This window comes from Schistocerca serialis, chromosome 12, assembly GCF_023864345.2.
Source record: "Schistocerca serialis cubense isolate TAMUIC-IGC-003099 chromosome 12, iqSchSeri2.2, whole genome shotgun sequence".
In the NCBI taxonomy this organism is placed as follows: domain Eukaryota; kingdom Metazoa; phylum Arthropoda; class Insecta; order Orthoptera; family Acrididae; genus Schistocerca; species Schistocerca serialis.
Window position 1 is genome coordinate 35,473,683 of NC_064649.1, and position 25,632 is coordinate 35,499,314.

The 25,632-nt window shown below is 45.9% G+C and overlaps 1 protein-coding gene across 1 annotated transcript in view; it reads left to right on the forward strand.

Moving 5' to 3' along the window:
• Positions 1-25,632, forward strand: part of LOC126428394 (synaptic vesicle glycoprotein 2A-like) — a 169,708-nt gene that overhangs the window by 77,919 nt on the left and 66,157 nt on the right. Inside the window, exons 3-4 of the mRNA XM_050090318.1 lie at positions 12,623-12,784; positions 16,937-17,099. Of these exons, the coding sequence (XP_049946275.1) occupies positions 12,623-12,784; positions 16,937-17,099 (325 nt within the window). The remainder of the gene's footprint in view (positions 1-12,622; positions 12,785-16,936; positions 17,100-25,632) is intronic.

Sequence of the window (25,632 nt, forward strand, 5' to 3'; positions counted from 1 at the left end):
GAATATTACAGCGTCATCTGTCACAAAGCGAAATAACTGGTGCCACTAAAACATTCAGTTTCTTTACATACTGTACGAAGATGTAATAAGAAATGGGGGTTCCTATTTTAAAAAACGCAGTTGATATCCGTTTGACCTTTGTAGTTTTTTCGTTTGACGCTTATTTCGTGAGATATTCGGCTCAGTCACGATCAATGTACCACCCTGTATATTAGAAAAAGTCATAAATGAGTCATAAATGAGGAAAAATGTCGTGCAAATTGTCACACACTGAGCTACAAACATAAATTAGTTTTCCGCATGCTCCTATGTCAATAAATGACAATGGAATTGAATGGTAAAAATCTGGAAATATGGACTTTTGCGTGTTACTGTGCGCCGACATTGGCCAAGGGGACAGATCGGCAACAGGGCACAACGTGCAAGTGTTGCAGGTAGTCTAGCCGCTCACGAGAAGGCGAGGCATGCGGCGTCAGGCGACGGTCTGCGTGAGACCGCGAGCAATGACAGCGCCCACATCTCTCTCGTACCGGTCACGCTGGCCGGTATTATGTATCGTGGCTAGTTGGCATAGGGAAAGGAACGTGAGGAGGGGCTGTACTACTTACATGCATGTTTTATAATTTGGTTTCTGTGTCCCAGACTTAGTTTTAAGAAACGAGTACATAGATGCAGAATACAAATACAACTACACAGGTATGTGGCAGTTAATACAAACGAGTACAATACAGCTGTACAAATCGAAACTAACATAGAAACACACGACCAAAAGCTGCAGTGGCGGTTTATAAGTACTGTTCGAAATGACGGCCACGATGTGTGTGGCAAAGTCTAACTGTTCGCAGGAAGGATTGCTGAACACGATCCAACATGTCTGTATCTCTCTGCGTAATATCACAGGCATGTTGTATTCTGCGTTGAAGGGTGTTGACATCGACAACCTCTCCTTCATAAATCACTGATTTCAGATGGCCCCACAAAAAGAAATCCAGTGGATTGAGGTCTGGCTATCTTGCTGGCCATGCTACAGGGCCTCCACCACCGATCCATTTCGAAGGGAAGGCATTCTCCAGGTGGCGTCGCACTGTGCCGCTGAAGTGAGCGGGGGCACCATCAGGCATGTTCATACGAAAGGCCAAACTAACGTCTTCCAAAAATTCCGGTAATGTAGCATCCAGGAAACGCAGATACCACTCTCCTGTAAGCCTTTGTGGTAGCACGTGTGGCCCTATAAGATGGTCATCAATAATACCACTGGAATGTGTGTTCTTATAGGACAACTATCCAAGGATTTCCACACAACAATATCCAAACAGCACACTCTGTACACAATTTATTAAATTGCCAATACTAATCTCTTTTAAATAACAACAAATTCATATAACTTACAGAACTTAACAAATGGTTAAAACAATGAGCTTTAAAAAACAATAACGGCGGCTTGCCACCATAAAATCAAAGAACCTTTAACAATAGTGCTTTTACAGTTTACACAAGAGACAAAATCCAATAATAAGTTAAGTTGGCAATACAACTCAAGATCATTTACAAAAACGTTTAAGAATGATAATGACACTTGGCACCATAAAATCGGAAAACATTAAGAGCAGTAATAAACTTAAAGCCCGCCGGAGTGGCCGAGCTGTTGTAGGCGCTACAGTCTGGAACCGCGCGACCGCTACGGTCACAGGTTCGAATCCTGCCTGGGGCATGAATGTGTGTGATGTCCTTAGGTTAGTTACGTTTAAGTAGTTCTAAGTTCTACGGGGACTGATGACCTCAGAAGTTAAGTCCCATAGTGCTCAGAGCCATTTGAACCATTTCAATAAATTTAAAAAATAATAATAGTGTCAACTTGGCACCATAAAATAAGAGAAATTTCTTCTGCAAGAACAAATTACAATGGTGATGTAAAAGAGTTTACTCCACAGATAAACATCCAATAATAAGTTAACTTGGCATTACAGTTTAAAAACATTTATATAAAAAACCTCGAGTAAGATAATGGCACTTGGCACATAAAATCAAAGAAATGCAACACACAACCAATAAATATAATAACAAAATAATTTGATACAGCCAAAGGGCGAGGATAACTCTCAACGCAATCACAGACGAGCGAGATCTTAACACTTCGGAGCCTTCCCACTAGAAACGGTCCCCGAAATAAACCGCTGAGAGCTCCCCGACATGCCTCCCACAACTGCTGATCACTTACGCACCTTGGTTATGTTCTGTAACACACGACAGATAATATAAACACAAGATAAAATTAAAAAATCAAATAACAATATAACATCCCGACAGCACATGAAAACCACGGCGCCGTTAAGTCGGGCGCTCTTAACACGTGCCGGAAGCCAACTCACACCAATCTTAGTAAACAATTCTCGCTTCTTAAAACAAAACAATAAAAGCCAAGCGCACATGAATAGTCAAACCACAGTCTTAGAAGTGCCTTAACGACGCCAAACGCGACTATTCCACCAAGTTAATAATAACACAATAAAAAAATACAGAACATTCCACTAAATGCTGTTACACAAACTAAATTGACGAGATCGTGTTGTTCAGGTCCGAGAGGACCACATATACCAAGCAGCACTAATTCACTATGCATATACTGTCCAAAACCGCCTTTCTTAGGCAGACTTTACCTAACACACCAAGTGCCAAATATACCATACATGAACGCAACTCCGGGCAGGTAACAGGAACCACGTACGTGAATTCCTTCAAAATGGAACAAACAGGCACCACCAAAGGTATGGCTGAGCAGACCGTGTGGGCAACGACCCACTCAGCGGGATAACCAAAAGATACTCCAGTTGAGCAAATAAATTAGTACCAACAAATATCGTAACGTGCCACAGACACACACAGCAAAAACTTCCAACAACGCCGTCCCACATCAGAATGAAGTTCAGAAACCGGTGCTGGAGCTTCCAGCGGAAAATCTGACGAGCCAACCGAGCCCACACCCTAACCTCGCAGACGACTCCAAAATTCAGCAACTAGTTGTCTCCGGGCCAGAGTATCACAGGACCCCACCGCACCTCCACATGAGACAGGCAGGCAGAACAAGTACGTCGACTCCAATTAATCACCACCGCATGGCCAGCACATCAGACAGGAAGGCAGAACAAGTACGCCGACTCCAATTAATCACCACCGCATGGCCTGCACAGCGGCGAGTCGCCTCCGCCCCAGACCACTCTGCTCATACTGCGAGGCACAACAACCTTACGCTGGTTACCAGCAGGTCAGGCAGAGCGAACTTCACGTTCCGTGCAATCCCCGGAAACCGACTGCCCTCTCGCTTTCCGCCGGCCACCGCAAACACACGCCAGCGACGTAATAGCAAATCACCATCGGAGCGCCGCCCGCACCAGAACAGCGAACTATAATCGATTATAGCGCGCGCTCTAAACATCATCACAGGATAGCGGCTCGCGCCGTATCAGCCACACCAGATATTGACACCACATCGTTGTTGGTACCCTCGTATCACTGTGCTGTGGAGGGTTTTCTCCGGTCCCGGCGGAGGTTTGAGTCCTCCCTCGGGCATGGGTGTGTGTGTTTGTCCTTAGGATAATTTAGGTTAAGTAGTGTCTAAGCTTAGGGACTGATGACCTTAGCAGTTAAGTCCCATAAGATTTCACACATTTTTTTTGGGAGGTTTTCTTCCGCCCACTCTTGCCAATTATGCGAATTCACTATACCGTCCTTCGTGAAATAGGTTTCGTCGGTGAACAGTATTTTACGTGAAAAATGCTGGTCGTGGGTCTGACGCCGTAGGATAAAGCCGCCTCTGGTAGTCTTCTGGCAATAATGCCTGTACCTTCTGCGTGCGAAAGGGATGCTAATGGTTTCTATGGAGTACTCGCATAACAGTATATTGTGACATTCCTACCGCAGTGGCGAGAGACCTGGTGCTTATTGTTCGGTCCTCAGCAACAGTTTGTAACACTTTTTCTTCGTCACCCGCACTGCAAGTCGACGGTTGACTCCCTCAAGCGCCTGTCCACAGAGTAAAACGTTTTTGCGGATGGAAGGCGCCGACTAGGAAACCTCCCGTGATGCAGTTGCCTTGCAACGTCAGCTCTTCCATCTGCAAGCCCGTAGGTAAGGTGGATGACGGCGTGTTCCTCGTTTGTGAAGCTTGCCACGGTACTGTGGTAACACTGCCAGGCGGCCGTTAGCAGCTGTCGACACGGCGAGTATCGGGCAGAGTGAGCAGCGCAGAGGTGCTGTAAACACGTCATGCACGCCGCCGTTGACCACTCTTTCCGCTCACATGACACACATTCCCTAACATGCGACTGTACACTCACTTACCGCTGGCAACGTGTGATTCACAAGTTCTGATACAATTTCACACACATTACGATGGGATTTGTTCTTTCTCGCATCTTTCAAAAGTTGGCAGATTCACAACAGCTCATTGGTGTGTCATGTGTTGTATCTATGGGTGAACGACATGTCGTGATCGTGAGGCTCCTCGCTATCTCGTTCAATGGTTAACGGGTGTTTCTGTTTTACGTACACAGTACACCGAGGAGAACGAAATTAACAACGGTGCGTCACGTGTTACGCATAGCAGCATGCGGTCCTCCACGTAGATTTCCTCATTTATGACTCACCCTGTATATAGTCTTTGTCCTTCCAAACGTTCATTAGAGCGTCAAATCGGTCAAGGATTGGTTCAAATGGCTTTGAGCACTATGGGACTTAACAGCTGAGGTCATCAGTCCCCTAGAACTTAGAACTACTTAAACCTAACTAACCTAAGGACGACACACATCCACGCCCGAGGCAGGATTCAAACCTGCGGCCGTAGCGGTCGCGCGGTTCCAGACTGAAGCGCCTAGAACCGCTCGGACACTCCGGCCGTCTGCGCAGATGGTGTTTGTGAAAGACCAAGCAGATGGGAAAGGTCGAGAGGTAGCGCGGCTGTACCTAAACAAGTACATTCACAGACACCAACCACATCACACAACATTTCAAACCCTTTTTGGGCATTTGTGTGATCATGGGTCCTTTCAGACAGACGAACGTGCAGGGAGGCAGCACTCGGTGCATACACCAGGTTTGGAGGACCAGGTTCTACAGAATATTGAGATGAACCCTAGTACAGGGAAGTAGCCCTCTAACACGTTGTAGGTCAAAGTACGATTATGTGTATCTTGGATGACAATCGCTACTATCCCTGTCACCTGCAAAGAGTGCAAGGATTCCCCCCATGGGAAAGATTATGTCGATATTTCTTGCACCAGATCATCACATTTATGAGATATGTCATCAGTCCTCTTCATCGATAAAGCAACCTGTTGTGCTGGCTGAAGCGCCAACACCGTGTTACTAGAGGAAACCGAAATGCACGCGTTTTAGCTCGCGCAGGCTGACGTGAGGAGGGAAGGACTATACTGACGTGAGGTCTGGAACATGACAAAGAAATTCAGAAAGTGGACGTAATTAGTTTGATACTTAACTTTAATCCATTAATGATGAACGTCGCTTTTGACGGCACATGAGTCACAATATTATCTGTTCAGAAGACATAGTAACTAAATATCGCGCCTTGCTAGGTCGTAGCAAATGACGTAGCTGAAGGCTATGCTAACTATCGTCTCGGCAAATGAGAACGTAATTTGTCAGTGAACCATCGCTAGCAAAGTCTGCTGTACAACTGGGGCGAGTGCTAGGACGTCTCTCTAGACCTGCCGTGTGGCGGCGCTCGGTCTGCAATCACTGACAGTGGCGACACGCGGGTCCGACGTATACTAACGGACCGCGGCCGATTTAAAAGCTACCACCTAGCAAGTGTGGTGTCTGGCGGTGACACCACACAAGCTTCACGAGAACTGGCATCATCAGTGTGCATAATATCGTCATCTGTGGGATACAGACAGTCCTCGGTCAGTGGTTGAGACGTCTTATCAGCATCGTTTCAGCATCAATGTGTGGTCAGGGTTCTTGGCGACCACATACTTGATCAAGTTGTTATTCCACAACGCGTCGACGGAGGAACGTACGTGTACTACCTGTAGATTACTCTGCCTGGACTGCTTGAGAATGTTCCTTTGGCAGTACGACGGGTTGTGGTTTCTGGATGACGGAGCACCGCCCCACTTCAGCATTACAGTTCGCCGACAGGACGTCTTCCCTGAATGTTGGATAGAACGCGAAGGCACTTAGGGTGGTCCGCTAGATCATCGGACTTAAACAGCCTGTATTTTTACCTCTGGGAGCATATGGACAGCGTTGTGTATGCTGTACCAGTTCCTGATGTGCAGACCTTTCTACAGCGTGTCCATGCTGGGACGCCATGATGAACATCTGTTGTCACATGGATGCGATGCAGCTCTGTATTGTTTTCCGGGACGATTTATTGTCATTGCATGCAGGTCCATTTGCAGACACATGTTCATACGAGCTCTTTTCACCGTTTCCATTCAGGAGTCCGCCTCTGCAATTTGTCGGTTTTATTAATGTTCACCCTATATGTTATGCAGGGTGTATCAAAAACAATCATCCGATTTCAAAACAATCATAACTATTATGTTATTTGAGATAGGTGCGGGAACAACGTATTGTTGGAAAGAGCAAACTCTCGAGATTTACACAGTTGCCACGAGGTAGCAGCAGTGTGGACCCACTTCAGTTCTAGTGAAAATGGTGTCGGGACAACAGAAAGCGTTTTGTGTTCCACATTTTGCGCAGTGCATTTCAGTAATAACTGTGCAGCGTAACTTTCGTACTGAGTATGGTGTGGATCCTCCTACAGCACAGAGCATTAGATGGCATGAACAGTTACGAGAAACAGGTTGTTTGTGTGAAGGCAAATCGCCGGGCCGTCCTCGAGTGTCTGACACAGACGTGAATGCATCCGGCATAGTTTCACAAGGAGTCCGCAGAAATCCGTTCGCCGTGCAGCTCGACAGCTCAAAATGTCTCCGATGTCCGTTTAGCGTGTGTTGCGTTCACGTTTACACATGAAATAATACAAAATTCAGCAACTGTAAAGTGTGACAAATAACGTGTGGGGTTCCGTAATTTCGTCCTTGGCAACGTGGAAGATGACAGTTTCCATCCACACTTCGTGTTTAGCGACGCGGCAACATTCCATTTAAATGGAAAGGTGAACCGTCGTACTGTGAGAATATGGGTACAGAAGAATGACATGAAACTGAACAACATGAGAGGGACTCTCCAAAATTTAATGTGTTTAGTGCAGATTCACGGGAAAAGGTATGTAGCCAAGGTTTTTTGAGAAAACTATTACAGGAAGCACATATCTCGATATGCTTGAGAATTTCCTTTTCCCACAGTTAGAGACTGATTCGAATGACTTCATTTACCAACAGGATGGGGCACTTCCACACTGGCATCTGGAAGTGCGGGAATTTTTAAATCGAAGGATTACTGAACGATATATCGGTCGCACAGGACCAAATGATTCAGCCTTACATTACTGGCCTCCAAGGTCACCGGACCTGACTGTATGTGATTATTTCTTGTGGGGGTTAATAAGACTGTGTTACCATCAACAGTGAATGAACTGAGACATCGGGAGGGGCATATTGAACACGTATGAAAACGTTTTTGAGTTTCCCATTCATCAAAAATCCAAATTCATTGTAGATGTTTATCAGTTTCAGAAATATGGACGCGCCAAATCGGATGATTATTTTTGGTACAACATTGTATAAATAAAATCTGTCAAACTGAGTTTTTTTGTTATAACATGTGACAGCAGAAATGTGAAATTTAATTTAAATTTTTTTGTTGCCTTTTTCACATCAAAAGCGCAATTACCACCTACAGTTACGAACATAAAAAAAATTAATATATGAAGAAAACAACCAAATCGTTTAAGCCGTTCTCAGGTGATGTTCTTTCACAATCGATTTTTCGTCACTGATTTTTCGGGTGAATTTTCCAATAATTTTCTTTCACACGAAACTTGTCCTGACAATTACAAACACAACAAAGACAAAACTCAGTCAAATTCGTTGAGCCATTCTTAAATGATGATATTTTATACGTGTTGCAATTAATGTTAATTTCCACCATACCCGTTGTATTTTCAGAAATTCTCCTTCATACAAAACTCGTCCTGACACTAATGAACACAACAACAAAAATAAACCAAATCAGTCAAAGCCGTTCTTAGGTAATGATCTTTCGTACATACGGCAATTGATTTTTATTTAAATTTACATGTAGAATACCTCGCTAGATGTGAGAGAGAGCCGGATGACACAAGCCTTACGAGGTTAAGTAGAGAAATAAATTAAATTAAATAAATGATTTCGACTAATGAATTATGGAGACGTAGAGCAGCCACGCTATGGGGCTGTCTGTCAACGGGAGACAGCCGCTTGATGGTTTACGTGATCCTCCGCGCTCGGTGTTGACTCTCGCCAGCGTCTTGCTGCCGACGTCATTACGGTCTCTGCAAGTACTCAGCTCGCGTAGGTGTGTGGCTGCGCATCTTTTTGTTCATTGTCACATGTCTCTTACGGAGGGTTACATAATTAATAGCGGAAAGTGAGAAGGATGGAAGTATCCGGTAATAGAAGCTCAAAAGTTCCAGCGGGCATGGGTCCGCAACCGTGCTATCTGTGAGATAAGAGGTAATGTGTGCTTACGAGCTGCCCCTGACCTCCTTCATTGTAAACATCGTTATGCTTTAAGGCCGGATCTCACTAGAATGCGGCACGCGGCAGTGGCGGGGCAAGCGTTCTCTGGGATGACGCGGCAGCTTCCGGAATCGACGTTCTCACATGAGAGAGGCAGATACTAGCGGTAGCTAATGACGGCCCGTCACTGTGATATGGGTGGAAACCCACTGAAACGCGTAGTGCATTTCATTTAGCGAGCATGTAATGCGTTTGGGTCCAAAAAATAGATTTTTCAAAAATATTATTTTCTCCGTCTTCTTCAGAGTTTAATATGTTGTGTGTCAATTTCATCGTGATGGCAGCATTAGAAATGCCTTTGAGGAGCATAGAGTGCTCTGCAGTTGTGAGGAGGATTTTCTCCAGATCTGTGGACCAATTTGGTGATATACTACACTGAAGCGTCAAAGAAGGTGGTATAGACATGCGTGATCAAAAAGTATCTCATCTCCTACCTTCCAAACTTTGCAGAAGCTGTCCTGCGAACCTTGCAGAAAGGCAAAGGTCCCGAGTTCGAGTCTCGGTCGGGCACACAGTTTTAATCTGCCAGGAAGTTTCATATCAGCGCACACTCCGCTGCAGAGTGAAAATCTCATTCTGGATGCGTGATCAAATACAGAGATATGTAAACAGGCAGAATACGGCGCTGCAATCGGCCCAAGACAGCAAGTATCTGGCACAGTTGGTAGATCGGTTATTGCTACTACACTGACAGTTTATCAAGATTTGTCTTGCTGAAATTACCCAAGTCAGTCGGAATGCGCAATGTACATGGATGGATGTAGGTGATCAAACAGGATGCTTACGTACGTGTCACGTGACGGAGTCGTACTAGACGTATCCCGGGGTCCCATGTCACTCAAACTGCACACGCCCCACACCATTACAGAGCCTCCACCAGCTTGAACTTTCCTGCTGGCATGCAGGATCCATGGATCATGAGGTTGTCTCGATACCCATACACGTCCATGCGCTCGATACAATTTGAAACGAGACTCGTCCGACTAGGCGACATGTTCCCAGTCATCAGCAGTTCAATGTCGGAGTTGACGACGCCGCACGGGGTAGCCGAGCGGTCTAGGCGTCTTGTCGTTCGCACGGCTTCCCCCGTCAGAGGTTAGAGTCCTCCCTCAGGCATGGGTGTGTGTTGTATTCCTTAGCGTAAGTTAGTCTAAGTTAGATTAAGTAGTGTGTAAGCTTACGGGCCAATGACCTCAGCAGTTTGGTCCTGTAAGACCCTACCACAAATTTCCAAAAAAGAAAATTTAGGACGGGCCCTGGCCAGGTGTAAAGTTTGTGCAGTCATCAAGGGTACACGAGTGGGCTTTCAGCTCCGAACGCCTGTATCAATGATGTTTTGTTGAATGGTTCAGACAGTGACACTTGTTGATGGCCCAGAATTGATTTTTTTTTTTTTTTATTTACACGTAGAGTTCCGTAGGACCAAATTCAGGAGCAAGCCTCCAAGGTCATGGAAGGTGTCAGAACATGAAATTACAACATAAAAGTAATAACAGATAAAAATAAAATGTTTATGAATCCTAAAAAAAATCAATCCATAAGTTTAAGTAAACGCAATCAACAATACAAGAATCAGCTTACTTTTTCAAGGAACTCCTCGACAGAATAGGAGGACTGACCCATGAGGAAACTCTTCAGTTTCGATTTGAAAGCGCGTGGTTTACTGTTAAGATTTTTGAGTTCGAGTGGTAGCGTATTGAAAATGGATGCAGAAGTATACTGCACACCTTTCTGCACAAGTGTTAAGGAAGTCCGATCCAAATGCGGGTTTGATTTCTGCCGCGTATTAACTGACTGAAAGCTGCTTATTCTTTGGAATAAACTAATATTGTGTCAATAAGTGTCAGCGTGCAAGCCATTCAATGGGCATTCGTAGCTGGAGACACTCGTGTACCCTTGATGACTGCACGACACAAAGCTTTACGCCTCGCCTGGGCCCACCAACACCGACACTGAACTGCTGATGACTGGAAGCATTTTGCCTGGTCGGACGAGTCTCGTTTGAAATTGTATCGAGCGGATGGACTCGTACGGGAGTGGAGGCAACCTCATCAATCCGTCGACCCTTCATGTCACCAGGAGACTATTCAAGCTGGTGGAGGCTCTGTAATGGTGTGGGGCGTATGCAGTTGGAGTGAATGGGACACCTGATACGTCTAGATACGACTGTGACGGGTGACATGCACGAAATCATCCTGTCTGGTTACCTGCATGCATTCATGTCCATTGTGCATTCCAGCGGATTTGGGTAATTCCAGTACGACAATGCGGCACCCCACAGGTCCAGAAGTGCTCCAGGAGCACTCTTCTGAATTTAAACACTTCCGCTGGCCACCAACCTCGCCAAACGTGAACATATTGATCTCCACCCGTTCGTACTCGTGCGGGTTTATGGAAAGCCCTGCAGGATTCATTGTCAATTCCCTCCAGCACTACTTCAAGCATTAGTCGAGTCCATTCCACGTTGTATTGCGGCACTTCTGCGGTATACGATATTAGGCAGGTGTACCAGTTTCTTTGGCTCTTCAGTGTACGAGGTTTGTCCGGAAAATACGTATAAAAGTTGAATAATGTCTTTATGTTACAGGTTGCAGTCACCGCCAGGTGGGACTACTGCTGTAATCAATCCCATCAACGTTCAGTTCGAGTCAGAGCACTCTGCGTGAAGGTGGGAGTGTGCGGCAGCTTGTTGAGTTACCCTTTTTCACCTGCCGTCGGCATGGAGCTCTCTCTGAGGAACAGCGCGTCAACATCAAGTTTCTTGCAAAGCTAGGCAAGAATGGTCGTGAGATTTGTGAGTGCTTGAAACAGGTTTACGGAGACAATTTTCTGAAGGAACCAACCGTGAACAGGTGGTTAAAAAGGTTGCAAGTTGGCCGAGAAGTGAAAGATGACCCTCGCCCAGGACGCCCGTCGACATCGAGTTCCGATGAAAATGTTGAACGAATTCGGGCTTGTGTTCTTAAAGACCGTAGATTGACAGTCAGAATGATTGCCGACGAGCTGTCAATCCCCAAAACAATCGTTCACGAAATCCTGACACAAAAATTTAAAATGAAGAAATTGTGTGCGAAAATCGTACCGAAGCTCTTGAAGCCAAAACAGAAAGCAAAGAGGGTTAAGTGCTGTGAGGATTGGTTGGAAGCAGAGGAACGAGGGGACTTTCTCAACCGAGTCATCACTGGAGACGAAACCTGGTTTTACGAATTTGATGTGGAGCTCAAATCTCAAAGCAAGGAATGGAAACTAGCAGGAGAACCGAGAACAAAAAAGTCGCGAAAATCAAGGTCCAATGTGAAGACAGTGTTGATTGTTTTCTTTGATTCTAGGGGCATTGTTCACAAGGAATTTGTCCCTTCCGGCCAGAGAGTGAACGGAAATTTTTACGTTGAAGTTCTGACACGTTTCACAGCTCGTGTGGCCCGAGTTCGACCGGAGTTGGCAAAAGGGGGCAGATGGATCCTTCATCATGACAATGCGCCCGCTCACACGTCGCTCGTTGTACGCGAGTTTTTGGCCCGAAGCTCAATCACCGTGACAGACCACCCGCCTTATTCATCCGATTTAGCCCCGTGTGACTTCTTCGTGTTCCCGAAATGCAAAATGGTGCTTCGGGGGTGGCACTTGGGAGATGTGGAAGCCATCAAGGCGGAAACGACACGGCAGCTGAACATCACAACTGAAGACTTTCAGCAATGTTATCAACAGTGGAAACGGCGTTGGCAGAAGTGTATCACGTCTCAGGGCGAGCACTTTGAAGGAGACCATATTGTAGTTATTCAACTTTTATACGTATTTTCCGGACAAACGTCGTACTTCGCATCTTATTAACTGTTCGCGGTACTTTTCCGAAATGCACTGAGAACGCTACGACGCACTGCCTACATTCTTAATACGAATGCTGCTGTGTGTTGCAGGGCAGGGTCGCTTCCACCTGACTGCCCTCACCGTGTGTGGTTTCTGCCTCATGACGCTCATCTTCGAGTCGCTGGCGGCTGCCTACGTCACGCCGGCAGCCCAGTGCGACTTCGACATGTCCTCCTTCGAGAAGGGCTTCCTGAGCGGCACTATCTACATAGGTCAGTAAACCCTTTTGCTGCTGCTTGTGACGTCGATGAGGGTGTTCAAAATATTGTAGATCAGGTGCTCCATCGCTGTGCAAAAGACAAATGTCTGTGCGCTTCACGAAAAGTGGGAGAGTTCATTCGTTTGTTCGGAAGAGGAGGCCGCTAACAAAGGAACTTACAGATCGCACCCCCCTCAGATTTAGTTATAAGTTGGCACAGTGGATAGGCCTTGAAAAACTGAACACGGATCAATCGAGAAAACAGGAAGAAGTTGTGTGGAACTACGAAAAAAATAAGCAAAATATACAAACTGAGCAGTCGATACGCAAGATAGGCAACATCAAGGATATGTTGAGCTCATGAGCGCTGAGGTCCCATGGTTCAGCCGGCGCGGTAGCTCAGCGTGTTCGGTCAGCGTGCTCTCTGTAATAAAAAAAACTGAGTCAAGGCATCAACGGTCAACTTGGACGGATGTCTTGTGACGTCAGCCCAGACCAAACGCAACGAACTACATCGAACAAAAAAAAAGGTTAGCGCGAACAGCGGAGGAGCGAGGGGTCCTTGGTTCAAGTCTTCCCTCGACTGAAAGAATTATGTTTTCATCACTTTTTTGGGAGTGATTATCACATCCACAAGATAACCTAAATCGGGCAAGGTAGAAGAATCTTTTTACCCATTCGCCAAGTGTACAAGTTAGGTGAGTCGACAACATATTCCTGTCATGTGACGCACATGCCGTCACCAGTGTCGTATAGAATATATCAGACGTGTTTTCCTGGGGAGGAATCGGTTGACCTATGACCTTGCGATCAAATGGTTTCGGTTCCCACTGGAGAGGCACGTCCTTTCGTCTACTAATCGCACGGTTTTGCGGTGCGGTCGCAAAACACGTACACTAAACTTATTACAGTGAATAGTGACGTCAATGAACGAACGGACAGATCATAACTTTGCGAAAATAAAAGATAGTAAACTTTTCACTCGAGGGAAGACTTGAACCAAGGACCTCTCGTTCCGCAGCTGCTCACGCTAACCACGGGACCACGGCGCTCGTGAGCTCACACCATCCTTGATGTTGCCTATCTTTCCATGGACTATCAGTTTCTATATTTTCCTTATTTTTTTGGTAGTTCTACACAACTTCTTCCTGTTTTCTCAATTGATCTGTGTTCAGTTTTTCAAGACCTATCCACTGTGCCAACTTACAACTAAATCTGAGAGGGGTACGATGGGGATGTTCCCTTGTAAGTGTTTACCACCTTTCGGCCGGTAAGCGATGCCAGACTCGAGGAGCGCGCCCTGCAATCTTTTTCAGTCGATTTTACAGAAACTATTCGGTAAAAACATTTAATTTTTGCTTTACTTACAGCTTTATATGTCAGGTTTATGATTATGCCTCCTTCATTTCGTTAATGGTCGTAGCTATTGTGATATTTATGTGAAAGTAAGAGAGTACTCGAAAATCGGAAAAGCGCGCAATGAAAAATAGAGGTGGCTATGATTTTACATGTGTTGCGTATTATATAATATGTTGTTGCGTATGTAATTGAGCAAACACATTAAATTTTTCTTTAGAATTGAGTAGAGATATCTGTCTCTACCAGTCTCAAGAAAAATTGATCTGATGTAGCACACTCGTTTGCGATCGCGCCGCGCCAGCGATAAAGCCAGAGTGAAATATCCACAACATTCCTCATATTTCATAAACAGTTTCAGATATTGAAATGAGATTTTGGCAAATGACAGCATGCAAAGAAGAGAGTATTTCACCACATCGTTATTACACTACTGGCCATTAAAATTGCTACACCACGAGGATGACGTGCTACAGACGCGAAATTTAACCGACAGCAAGAAGATGCTGTGATACGCAAATGATTAGCTTTTCAGAGCATTCACACAAGGTTGGCGCCGGTGGCGACACCTACAACGTGCTGACATGAGGAACGTTTCCAACCGATTTCTCATGCACAAACAGCAGTTGACCGGTGTTTCCCGGTGAAACGTTGTTGTGATGCCTCGTGTAAGGAGGAGAAATGCGCACCATCACGTTTCCGACTTTGATAAAGGTCGGATTGTAGCCTATCGCGATTGCGGTTTATCGTATCGCGACATTGCTGCTCGCGTTGGTCGAGATCTAATGACTGTTAGCAGAATATGGAATCGGTGGGTCAAGGAGGGTAATACGGAACTTCATGGGATCTGCGCCACACTAAAATCCTATCATCAGTTCTTACGAACCGATATGGGAACTCATCAGACCAGGCCATGGTTTTCCATTCACCTACAGTCTCATGCTTCTAGCTCCAATGACCATTCATCGCCCAACGTCTGTTAATTCTTGGCGTGTGCCCATACTCACGTCGGAAACCTTTCCACATGAATCACCTGAGTACAAATGACAGCTTTGCCAACGCACTGCCATTTTATCCTTGTGTCCACGATACTACCGCCATCTGTATGCGTGCATGACTGCATGACCTTTGTCACCACAGTGTACATCTTCATCTGCATCTATACCCACACCTATATCTACACCGAAATCTAAATCTGTATCTACACCTATATAGCTACACTACTGGCCATTAAAATTGCTACACCAAGAAGAAATGCAGATGATAAACGGGTATTCATTGGACAGATATATTATACTAGAACTGACATGTGATTACATTTCCACGCAGTTTTGCTGCATAGATCCTGAGAAATCAGTACCCAGAACAACAAACTCTAGCCGTAATAATGGCCTTGATACGCCCGGGCATTGAGTCAAACAGAGCTTGGATGGCTTGTACTGGTACAGCTGCCCACGCAGCATCAACACGATACCACAGTTCATCAAGAGTAGTGACTGGCGTATTGTGACGAGCCAGTTGCTCGGCCACCATTGACCAGACGTTTTCAATTGGTGAGAGATCTGGAGAATGTGCTGGCCAGGGCAACAGTCGAACATTTTCTGTATCCAGAAAGGCCCGTACACGACCCGCAACATGCAGTCGTGCATTATCCTGCTGAAATGTAGGGTTTCGCAGGGATCGAATGAAGGGTAGAGCCACGGGTCGTAACATATCTGAAATGTAACGTCCACTGTTCAAAGTGCCGTCAGTGCGAACAAGAGGTGACCGAGACGTGTAACCAATGGCACCCCATACCATCACGCCAGGTGATACGCCACTATGGCGATGACAAATACACGCTTCCAATGTGAATTCACTGCGATGTCTCCAAACACGGATGCGACCATCATGATGCTGTAAACAGAACCTGGATTCATCCGAAAAAATGACGTTTTGCCATTCGTGCACCCAGGTTCGTCGCTAAGTACACTATCGCAGGCGCTCCTGTCTGTGATGTGGCGTCAAGGGTAATCCCACCCATGGTCTCCGCGCTGATAGTCCATGCTGCTGCAAACTTCGTCGAACAGTTCGTGCAGATGGTTGTTGTCTTGCAAACGTCCCCATCTGTTGACTCAGGGATCGAGACGTGGCTGCCCGATCCGTTACAGCCATGCGGATAAGATGCCTCTCATCTCCACTGCTAGTGATACGAGGTCGTTGGGATCCAGCACGGCGTTCCGTATTACCCTCCTGAACCCACGGATTCCATATTCTGATAACAGTCATTGGATCTCGACCAACGCGAGCAGCAATGTCGCGATACGATAAACTGCAATCGCGATAGGCTATAATCCGACCTTTATCAAAGTCGGAAACGTGAAGGTACGCATTTCTCCTCCTTACACGAGGCATCACAACAACGTTTCACCAGGCAACGCCGGTCAGCTGCTGTTTGTGTATGAGAATTCGGTTGGAAACTTTCCTCATGTCAGCACGTTGTCGGTGTCGCCACCGGTGCCAGCCTTGTGTGAATGCTCTGAAAAGCTAATCATTTGCATATCACAGCATCTTCTTCCTGTCGGTTAAATTTTCCGTCTGTAGCACGTCGTCTTCGTGGTGTAGCAATTGTAATGGCCAGTAGTGGGAGAGGGCGTCTCCTGTTGCACGAGTTATGCTTTCCACTGATCCACATTTGGAGTGCAACGAGAGTGATTGTCTAGGCGGAGGTCCTGATGTACATGTAGGTGTTATGTGTACTTGCATATGTACGTAGTTGTAGATGTTGAAGGCTGTAGTGACAAGCTGACGCGTGTTACGGCTGCGGCAGGCATGATCGTGAGCTCCCACCTGTGGGGGTTCGTGGCGGACACGCGCGGCCGGCGGCTGGTGCTGTCTGTGACTCTGGCGGCCAACAGCGCGTGCTCCGTGGTCGCCGCCTTCATGCCCAGCCTGCCGCTGCTCATCTTCCTGCGCCTGCTCAACGGCATCTTGTGAGTGAGCGCTGGCGTTACAGACTCAGAGATGCGCGTGTAGCCTCCTTTTCAGGCTGCATGAAGAATGCAGAGATTAGTGCTTGTGTCTGCTGTGCAACCGAAGAAGCAAGCTACGTGATTATACATGATAAGTGTTACAAACCGGACACAATAGGAAGGACCAGGCCCTTTTGCTTTTTTCTTTTATCACTCGTTTATTACAGCGGAGAAATAACTTTTTTTTTTTTTTAACCGAGCGAGGTGGCGCAGTGGTTAGACACTGGACTCGCATTCGGGAGGACGACGGTTCAATCCCGCATCCGGCCATCCTGATTCAGGTTTTCCGTAGTTTCCCTAAATCGCTCCAGGCGAATGCCGGGATTGTTCCTTTCAAAGGCACGGCCGACTTCCTTCCCCGTCCTTCCCTAATCCGATGAGACCGATGACCTCACTGTCTGGTCTCCTTCCCCAAAACAACCAACCAACCAAATACACATTTTAAGACAAAATTTAACTTGGGTTGGGTTGGGTTGTTTGGGGGAAGAGACCAAACAGCGAGGTCATCGGTCTCATCGGATTAGGGAAGGACGGGGAAGGAAGTCGGCCGTGCCCTTTCAAATGAACCATCCCAGCACTGGCCTGGAGCGATTTAGGGAAATCACGGAAAACCTAAATCAGGATGGCCGGACACAGGATTGAACCGTCGTCCTCCCGAATGCGAGTCCAGTGTGCTACCGCTGCGCCACCTCGCTCGGTCAAAATTTAACTACATGAAATATTGCTTCCAGTAAAAGGTTAACATAAGCAGTGACAAAACTTAGTTCTCTTGAGGATTTCTCCTGGCAACAAATTTTAAGGAGGCAATATAAGGTTTATATCAATTTAGCTCAAACACGTAGCTAGTGATTGAATCACGACACAGACACTTTAACAATTTCGGCAACAAATAAAGAGCGTGAATTTGTATTCGCAGTAACGAACTAATCAACAGCCTTGCCATTAAATAAGTAGTAGGCCATTTGGAACGAATTAGCAACACACAGCAACTAGGGGAGTTAATACCAACACACTTTAAATGTCTTGCTTCCCATTAAATAAACAAACTTACAGTAACTAAATGAATAGCAAATGAAACACATTACGCTCCACTCACACTCTTCAGTGGAAGCCAAGGCAAAATGAATATTCCATTAACTGACTAGCACTGAAGTCACTCTAAAGCTCATCTCTGTGTTCCCAGACACACAGGCGGCAAACTTATACAAGACAAGATTTTGAAGGGAGCACATCAGTAAAACCATTAGTGGAGCTAATTCGTCCTTCTGAAAATTAAGGTACTAGAAAGGGGCACAGGGTGGTATACAATGAGGTTGCCTTAGTGCTATACTGCGCTCCAAAATATTAATTCAAATGGCCAATTCAAAATTGTTGTTGTTGTCGTTGTGGTCTTCAGTCCTGAGACTGGTTTGATGCCGCTCTCCATGCTACTCTATCCTGTGCAAGCTTCTTCATCTCCCAGTACCTACTGCAGCCTACATTCTTATGAATCTGCTAGGTGTATTCATCTCTCGGTCTCCCTCTACGATTTTTACCCTCCACACTGCCCTCCAATACTAAATTGGTGATCCCTCGATGTCTCAGAACATGTCCTACCAACCGATCCCTTCTTCTAGTCAAGTTGTACCACAAGCTCCTCTTCTCCCCAATTCTCTTCAATACCTCCCCATTAGTTACGTGATCTACCCACCCAATCTTCAACATTCTTCTGTAGCACCACATTTCGAAAGCTTCTGTTCTCTTATTGTCCAAACTATTTATTGTCCATGTTTCACTTCCATACATGGCTACACTCCATACGAATACTTTCAGAAACGACTTCCTGACATTTAAATCTATACTCGATGTTAACAAATTTCTCTTCTTCAGAAACGCTTTCCTTGCCATTGCCAGTCTACATTTTATATCCTCTCTACTTCGACCATCATCAGTTATTTTGCTCCCCAAATAGCAAAACTCCTTTACTACTTTAAGTGTCTCATTTCCTAATCTAATTCCCTCAGCATCACCCGACTTAATTTGACTACATTCCATTATCCTCGTCTTGCTTTTGTTTATGTTCATCTTATATCCCCCTTTCAAGACACTGTCCATTCCGTTCATCTGATCTTCCAAGTCCTTTGCTGTCTCTGACAGAATTACAATGTCATCGGCGATTCTTAGTTTTTTATTTCTTCTCCATGGATTTTAATACCTACTCCGAATTTTTCTTTTGTTTCCTTTACTGCTTGCTCAATATACAGATTGAATAGCATCGGGGAGAGGCTACAACCCTGTCTCACTCCTTTCCCAACCACTGCTCCCCTTTCATGTCCCTCGACTCTTGTAACTGCCATCTGGTTTCTGTACAAATTGTAAATAGCCTTTCGCTCCCTGTATTTTACCCCTGCCACGTTCAGAAGCCGGTCGGTGTGCCCGTGCGGTTAAAGGCGCTTCAGTCTGGAACCGCGTGACCGCTACGGTCGCAGGTTCGAATCCTGCCTCGGGCATGGATGTGTGTGCTGTCCTTAGGTTAGGTAGGTTTAAGTAGCTCTAAGTTCTGGGGGATTGATGACCACAGATGTTAAGTTCCGTAGTGCTCAGAGCCATTTGAACCATTTGAACCACGTTCAGAATTTGAAAGAGAGTATTCCAATCAACATTGTCAAAAGCTTTCTCTAAGTCTACAAATGCTAGAAACGTAGGTTTGCCTTTCCTTAATCTTTCTTCTAAGATAAGTCATAGCGTCAGTATTGCCTCACGTGTTCCAACATTTCTACAGAATCCAAACTGATCTTCCCCGAGGTCGGCTTCTATCAGTTTTTCCATTCGTTTGTAAAGAATTCGCGTTAGTATTTTGCAGCTGTGACTTATTAAACTGATAGTTCGGTAATTTTCACATCTGTCAACACATGCTTTCTTTGGGATTGGAATTATTATATTCTTCTTGAAGTCTGAGGGTATTTTGCCTGTCTCATACATCTTGCTCACCAGATGGTAGAGTTTTGTCAGGACTGGCTCTCCCACGGCCGTCAGTAGTTCCAATGGAATATTGTCTAGTCCGGGGGCCTTGTTTCGACTCAGGTCTTTCAGTGCTCTGTCAAACTCTTCACGCAGTATCATATCTCCCATTTCATCTTCATCTACATCCTCTTCCATTTCCATAATATTGTCCTCAAGTACATCGCCCTTGTATAGACCCTCTATATACTCCTTACACCTTTCTGCTTTCCCTTCTTTGCTTAGAAATGGGTTTCCACCAAAGCTCTTGATATTCATACAAGTGGTTCTCTTCTCTCCAAAGGTCTCTTTAATTTTCCTGTAGGCAGTATCTATCTTACCCCTAGTGATATATGCCTCTACATCCTTACATTTGGTCTATAGCCATCCCTGCTTAGCCAGTTTGCATTTCCTGTCGCTCATTTTTGAGACGTTTGTATTCCTTTTTGCCTGCTTCATTTACTGCATTTTTATATTTTCTCCTTTCATCAATTAAATTCAATATTTCTTCTTTTATCCAAGGCCTCGTCTTTGTACCTATTTGATCCTCCGCTGCCTTCACTATTTCATCCCTCAAAGCTACCCATTCTTCTTCTGCTGTATTTCTTTCCCCCATTCCTGTCAGTTGTTCCCTTATGCTCTCCCTGAAACCCTGTACAACATCTGGTTCTTTGAGTTTATCCGGGTCCCATCTCCTTAAATTACCACCTTTTTGCAGTTTCTATAGTTCATAAGCAATAGATTGTGGTCAGAGTCCACATCTGCCCCTGTAAATGTCTTACAATTTAAAACCTGGTTCCTAAATCTCTGTCTTACCGTTATATAATTCAAAATTAAGTACACATAAACCAGCATTAATTAACGAGGAGTGACGCCAGGTCGCTCGAAGGGATGACAACACTTAATTGAAAAGACGAATGCAGTAACATCAAACACCTTCTCCGAGTTTTAACCAGGAGTCACTTTCCGCCATACAAGTATACATTTAACCAAGTACAAGGAAGGAACCCCAAAGAGAAAATTCAAATACAACCCCCAATAGATTATAAAGGACAGGGAACCCCAACTATTTAAATTTAAAAGAATTAGCTCTCCCCAAAGGCAGTGTAAACGCTAAGGCCACACTTAAGAGGCCACCAAAATTGGTTACCAAAGTCTTATACATTTGCTCCTTTTCTTTAAAGGAAACACAAGGCTGCTTAACTTCTGCTGACGTCCGGTATGGCTCGTGTAGGGTACACCAGGCAGAAACCCAAGCTAGGCGGTCAGGAGAGCAGACAGGCAGGCAGCCAACACATATCCTCCATGCTGAACCGGCAGACCGCTTACAACCAACTCCACACATACGTGGTTGCTTCCCACCTCGTACCTCTCAGCATCTCAGCACATCGCCCGAGCAAACGTCAACTGCCACTCGCCCTGCGAATGCGGAAAGCAACAAAGCCAGGCAAAGATAAGAGACATCGAAGGATCGATAATGGACATCCAAGAGACTGGCGCGCCAGTAACGAGTGCCACAGCTCAATACATCTACACACATCTGCAAAAATACCACATAAGATCTTAAAAGAACAACGTGGTTGCCACAAGTCCTGGAAATCAGGGAATATCAAACGTGTCCAGGAAATCAGGGTAATATCAGAGAAATTTAAAAAAAAAAAAAAAAAAAACACCGGAAAAATGTCGATTTTGTCTCAATACATGAAATGGTTTGTTTACTGAGATGTCATGCATCGTTGCTGGCTGGGCACTGTGCTTCCCGACTCCCTCATTCTTACTGCTTCTCCCCTTTCTGCCACTCTCCTCGGCTTGCAGTTTTTAAGTGCTGCCACCATTCCTTGCCGCTAGCCGATAGCAGGCAGGGAGGCGTGAGGAGTGGTTTGTTTGGCTCTGATTCTCAAAGATTGTTGGCGCAGTGGTTAGAGACGTCAGCCAAGTGTGCGTGATTTGTGTCTGAGTGTGTACTCTCGTTTTCTGAGAAACGCTATGGCCCAAAATTTAGTTGTGAGAGTGTGGTTGTCTTTCCTACATGTCTGTCTGCGGCTCAACAATCATTTGTACGGTGAGTTGCTACCTATCCTCATTAGTATTGATTCTCAAAGTATTTGTGCATGTTACCTCTTGCATGGATCGATCACTGCGGTCTCATTTCAGCAACGTGGCGTATGTGACATGTGAATAGCTAGCCACACGAGTGGACTTCAACGATGAGCCATAACCACAGGCCATTTCTGCCGATCTGAAGCCCATTGTTTACCACTAATGTTCAAGCCCTGCCAGTTGGATCTAGTCTCACTGATCTACCCACAGACCGGGTTTGTTTGTGTGTGTCGTAATGCGGCGGATTTTCGTGGTTTATCCGTGGACCTGGGAATGCAATGCTCCTCGGCAGGCCAGAGGCCGCAGGCGATGGATTTCAGGAATTGTGACTGTCTCACTGCATGTACATTGTACATGTGGCATTTTACGGACATTGATTTATTCTAGTGCATTTTGGCACTTCTAAAGTAGTTAATACATTAAAAAGTATGGACAGTAAGAAGAAAATTGTGGCAGTTGCTGGCAGTTTGTACGCTAATACATGTATTTCTTAAAGGAAAAAAAACACATACCTGTAGAGTAATAGACATAACACAGTGGGAATCTACAGGCTGCAAATGGGGAAATTCGTTGAGATAAGCGACTTTGACAAAGGGCAGATTATTACCACGCAGAGGCTGTGAATGAGTGTCTCAAAAACTGAGAAACGGGTAGAATGTTCGCATGCTAGTGTCATGAGCATCTATGGAAAGAAGTAAAAGGACAGTGAAACTAGCACTAGGCATTAAATGACAGGACAACCACGACTCTTCACAGAACATGGGGTTCGGAGGCTTGCCTGCTCTGTAAAGTAGGACACATGGTGATCTGTGGCATCTCTACCAAAAGAGCACAATGCCGGTGCACACACAAGTGTTTCAGAGCACGCCATTCATCGTACATTGTTGAATGTGAAGCTTCTTTTAGGCATAAGACTAACACATTAAATTTTTAAAAAAATTGTGATTCAGCAAAATTTTAGGACATATTTAATCTGAAAACTATTTATGTTACATAGTAACTGAAATATGTGCAATATTCAGAGAACTCAATCTCAAACACCTAAAATTTATGACCGTAATGCTACTAGAATGAAGATTTAAAGTGACATTGAAAAAAATATGTATTGCTGTACAGTCGTTATGAAATGAACACTCTCTTATTCGATACAATAGAGCACAATAAGGTGACGAAAGTCATGGTATAGCTATATGCACGTATACAGATGGTGGAAAATGTATAAGTACAGTGCATTGGCAGAGCTGTCATTTGAACACAGGTGATTCATGTGAAAAGGTGTCCAACATGATTATGGCCACATGATGCAAAATAACAGATGTTGAACATAGAATGGCAGTTGGAGCTAGACGCTTGGACATTCCAGTTCGGAAATCATTAGGGAGCTCATTACTCTCAGGTCCACAGTGTCAAGAGTGTACTGGGAATACCACATTCCAGGCATTACCTCTCACACAGTCAATGCAATAACTGATGACCTTCACTTATCAACTGAGAACAGCAATGTTTTCATAGAGATGTCGGTGCTAATGGAAAGCAACATTGCACGAAATACACTCCTGGAAATGGAAAAAAGAACACATTGACACCGGTGTGTCAGACCCACCATACTTGCTCCGGACACTGCGAGAGGGCTGTACAAGCAATGATCACACGCACGGCACAGCGGACACACCAGGAACCGCGGTGTTGGCCGTCGAATGGCGCTAGCTGCGCAGCATTTGTGCACCGCCGCCGTCAGTGTCAGCCAGTTTGCCGTGGCATACGGAGCTCCATCGCAGTCTTTAACACTGGTAGCATGCCGCGACAGCGTGGACGTGAACCGTATGTGCAGTTGACGGACTTTGAGCGAGGGCGTATAGTGGGCATGCGGGAGGCCGGGTGGACGTACCGCCGAATTGCTCAACACGTGGGGCGTGAGGTCTCCACAGTACATCGATGTTGTCGCCAGTGGTCGGCGGAAGGTGCACGTGCCCGTCGACCTGGGACCGGACCGCAGCGACGCACGGATGCACGCCAAGACCGTAGGGTCCTACCCAGTGCCGTAGGGGACCGCACCGCCACTTCCCAGCAAATTAGGGACACTGTTGCTCCTGGGGTATCGGCGAGGACCATTCGCAACCGTCTCCATGAAGCTGGGCTACGGTCCCGCACACCGTTAGGCCGTCTTCCGCTCACGCCCCAACATCGTGCAGTCCGCCTCCAGTGGTGTCGCGACAGGCGTGAATGGAGGGACGAATGGAGACGTGTCGTCTTCAGCGATGAGAGTCGCTTCTGCCTTGGTGCCAATGATGGTCGTATGCGTGTTTGGCGCCGTGCAGGTGAGCGCCACAATCAGGACTGCATACGACCGAGGCACACAGGGCCAACACCCGGCATCATGGTGTGGGGAGCGATCTCCTACACTGGCCGTACACCACTGGTGATCGTCGAGGGGACACTGAATTGTGCACGGTACATCCAAACCGTCATCGAACCCATCGTTCTACCATTCCTAGACCGGCAAGGGAACTTGCTGTTCCAACAGGACAATGCACGTCCGCATGTATCCCGTGCCACCCAACGTGCTCTAGAAGGTGTAAGTCAACTACCCTGGCCAGCAAGATCTCCGGATCTGTCCCCCATTGAGCATGTTTGGGACTGGATGAAGCGTCGTCTCGCGCGGTCTGCACGTCCAGCACGAACGCTGGTCCAACTGAGGCGCCAGGTGGAAATGGCATGGCAAGCCGTTCCACAGGACTACATCCAGCATCTCTACGATCGTCTCCATGGGAGAATAGCAGCCTGCATTGCTGCGAAAGGTGGATATACACTGTACTAATGCCGACATTGTGCATGCTCTGTTGCCTGTGTCTATGTGCCTGTGGTTCTGTCAGTGTGATCATGTGATGTATCTGACCCCAGGAATGTGTCAATAAAGTTTCCCCTTCCTGGGACAATGAATTCACGGTGTTCTTATTTCAATTTCCGGGAGTGTAACTGTAGAAAGAAATGTGGGATGCATGACGAACATACCCGTTACGACAGTGCAGCAAAATTTGGTTACGACAGCAGATAGGTGATGAGAAGTGCCTTCGTTAACACCACGACATCGCCTGCAGCACCTCTCTTGAACTTGACCACATTGGTTGGACGCTACATGACGGGAAAATCGTGGCCTGGTCAGACGGGTCCCAATTTCAGTTGATGAGAGCTGATGGTAGGATTCGTTTGTAGCACAAAACCCACAAAGCCATGGACCCAAGTTGTCAATGAGGCACTGTGCAACTGGGTGGTGGCTCCATAACTGCGTGGGCTGTGTGTGTACATGGAATGGATTGGATCATCTGATCCAACTGAACCAATCACTGACTGGAAATCATTTGCAGTCATTCGTGAACTTCACACAGTTGTTCGCGATGGGTTTGAAGAATGTTCC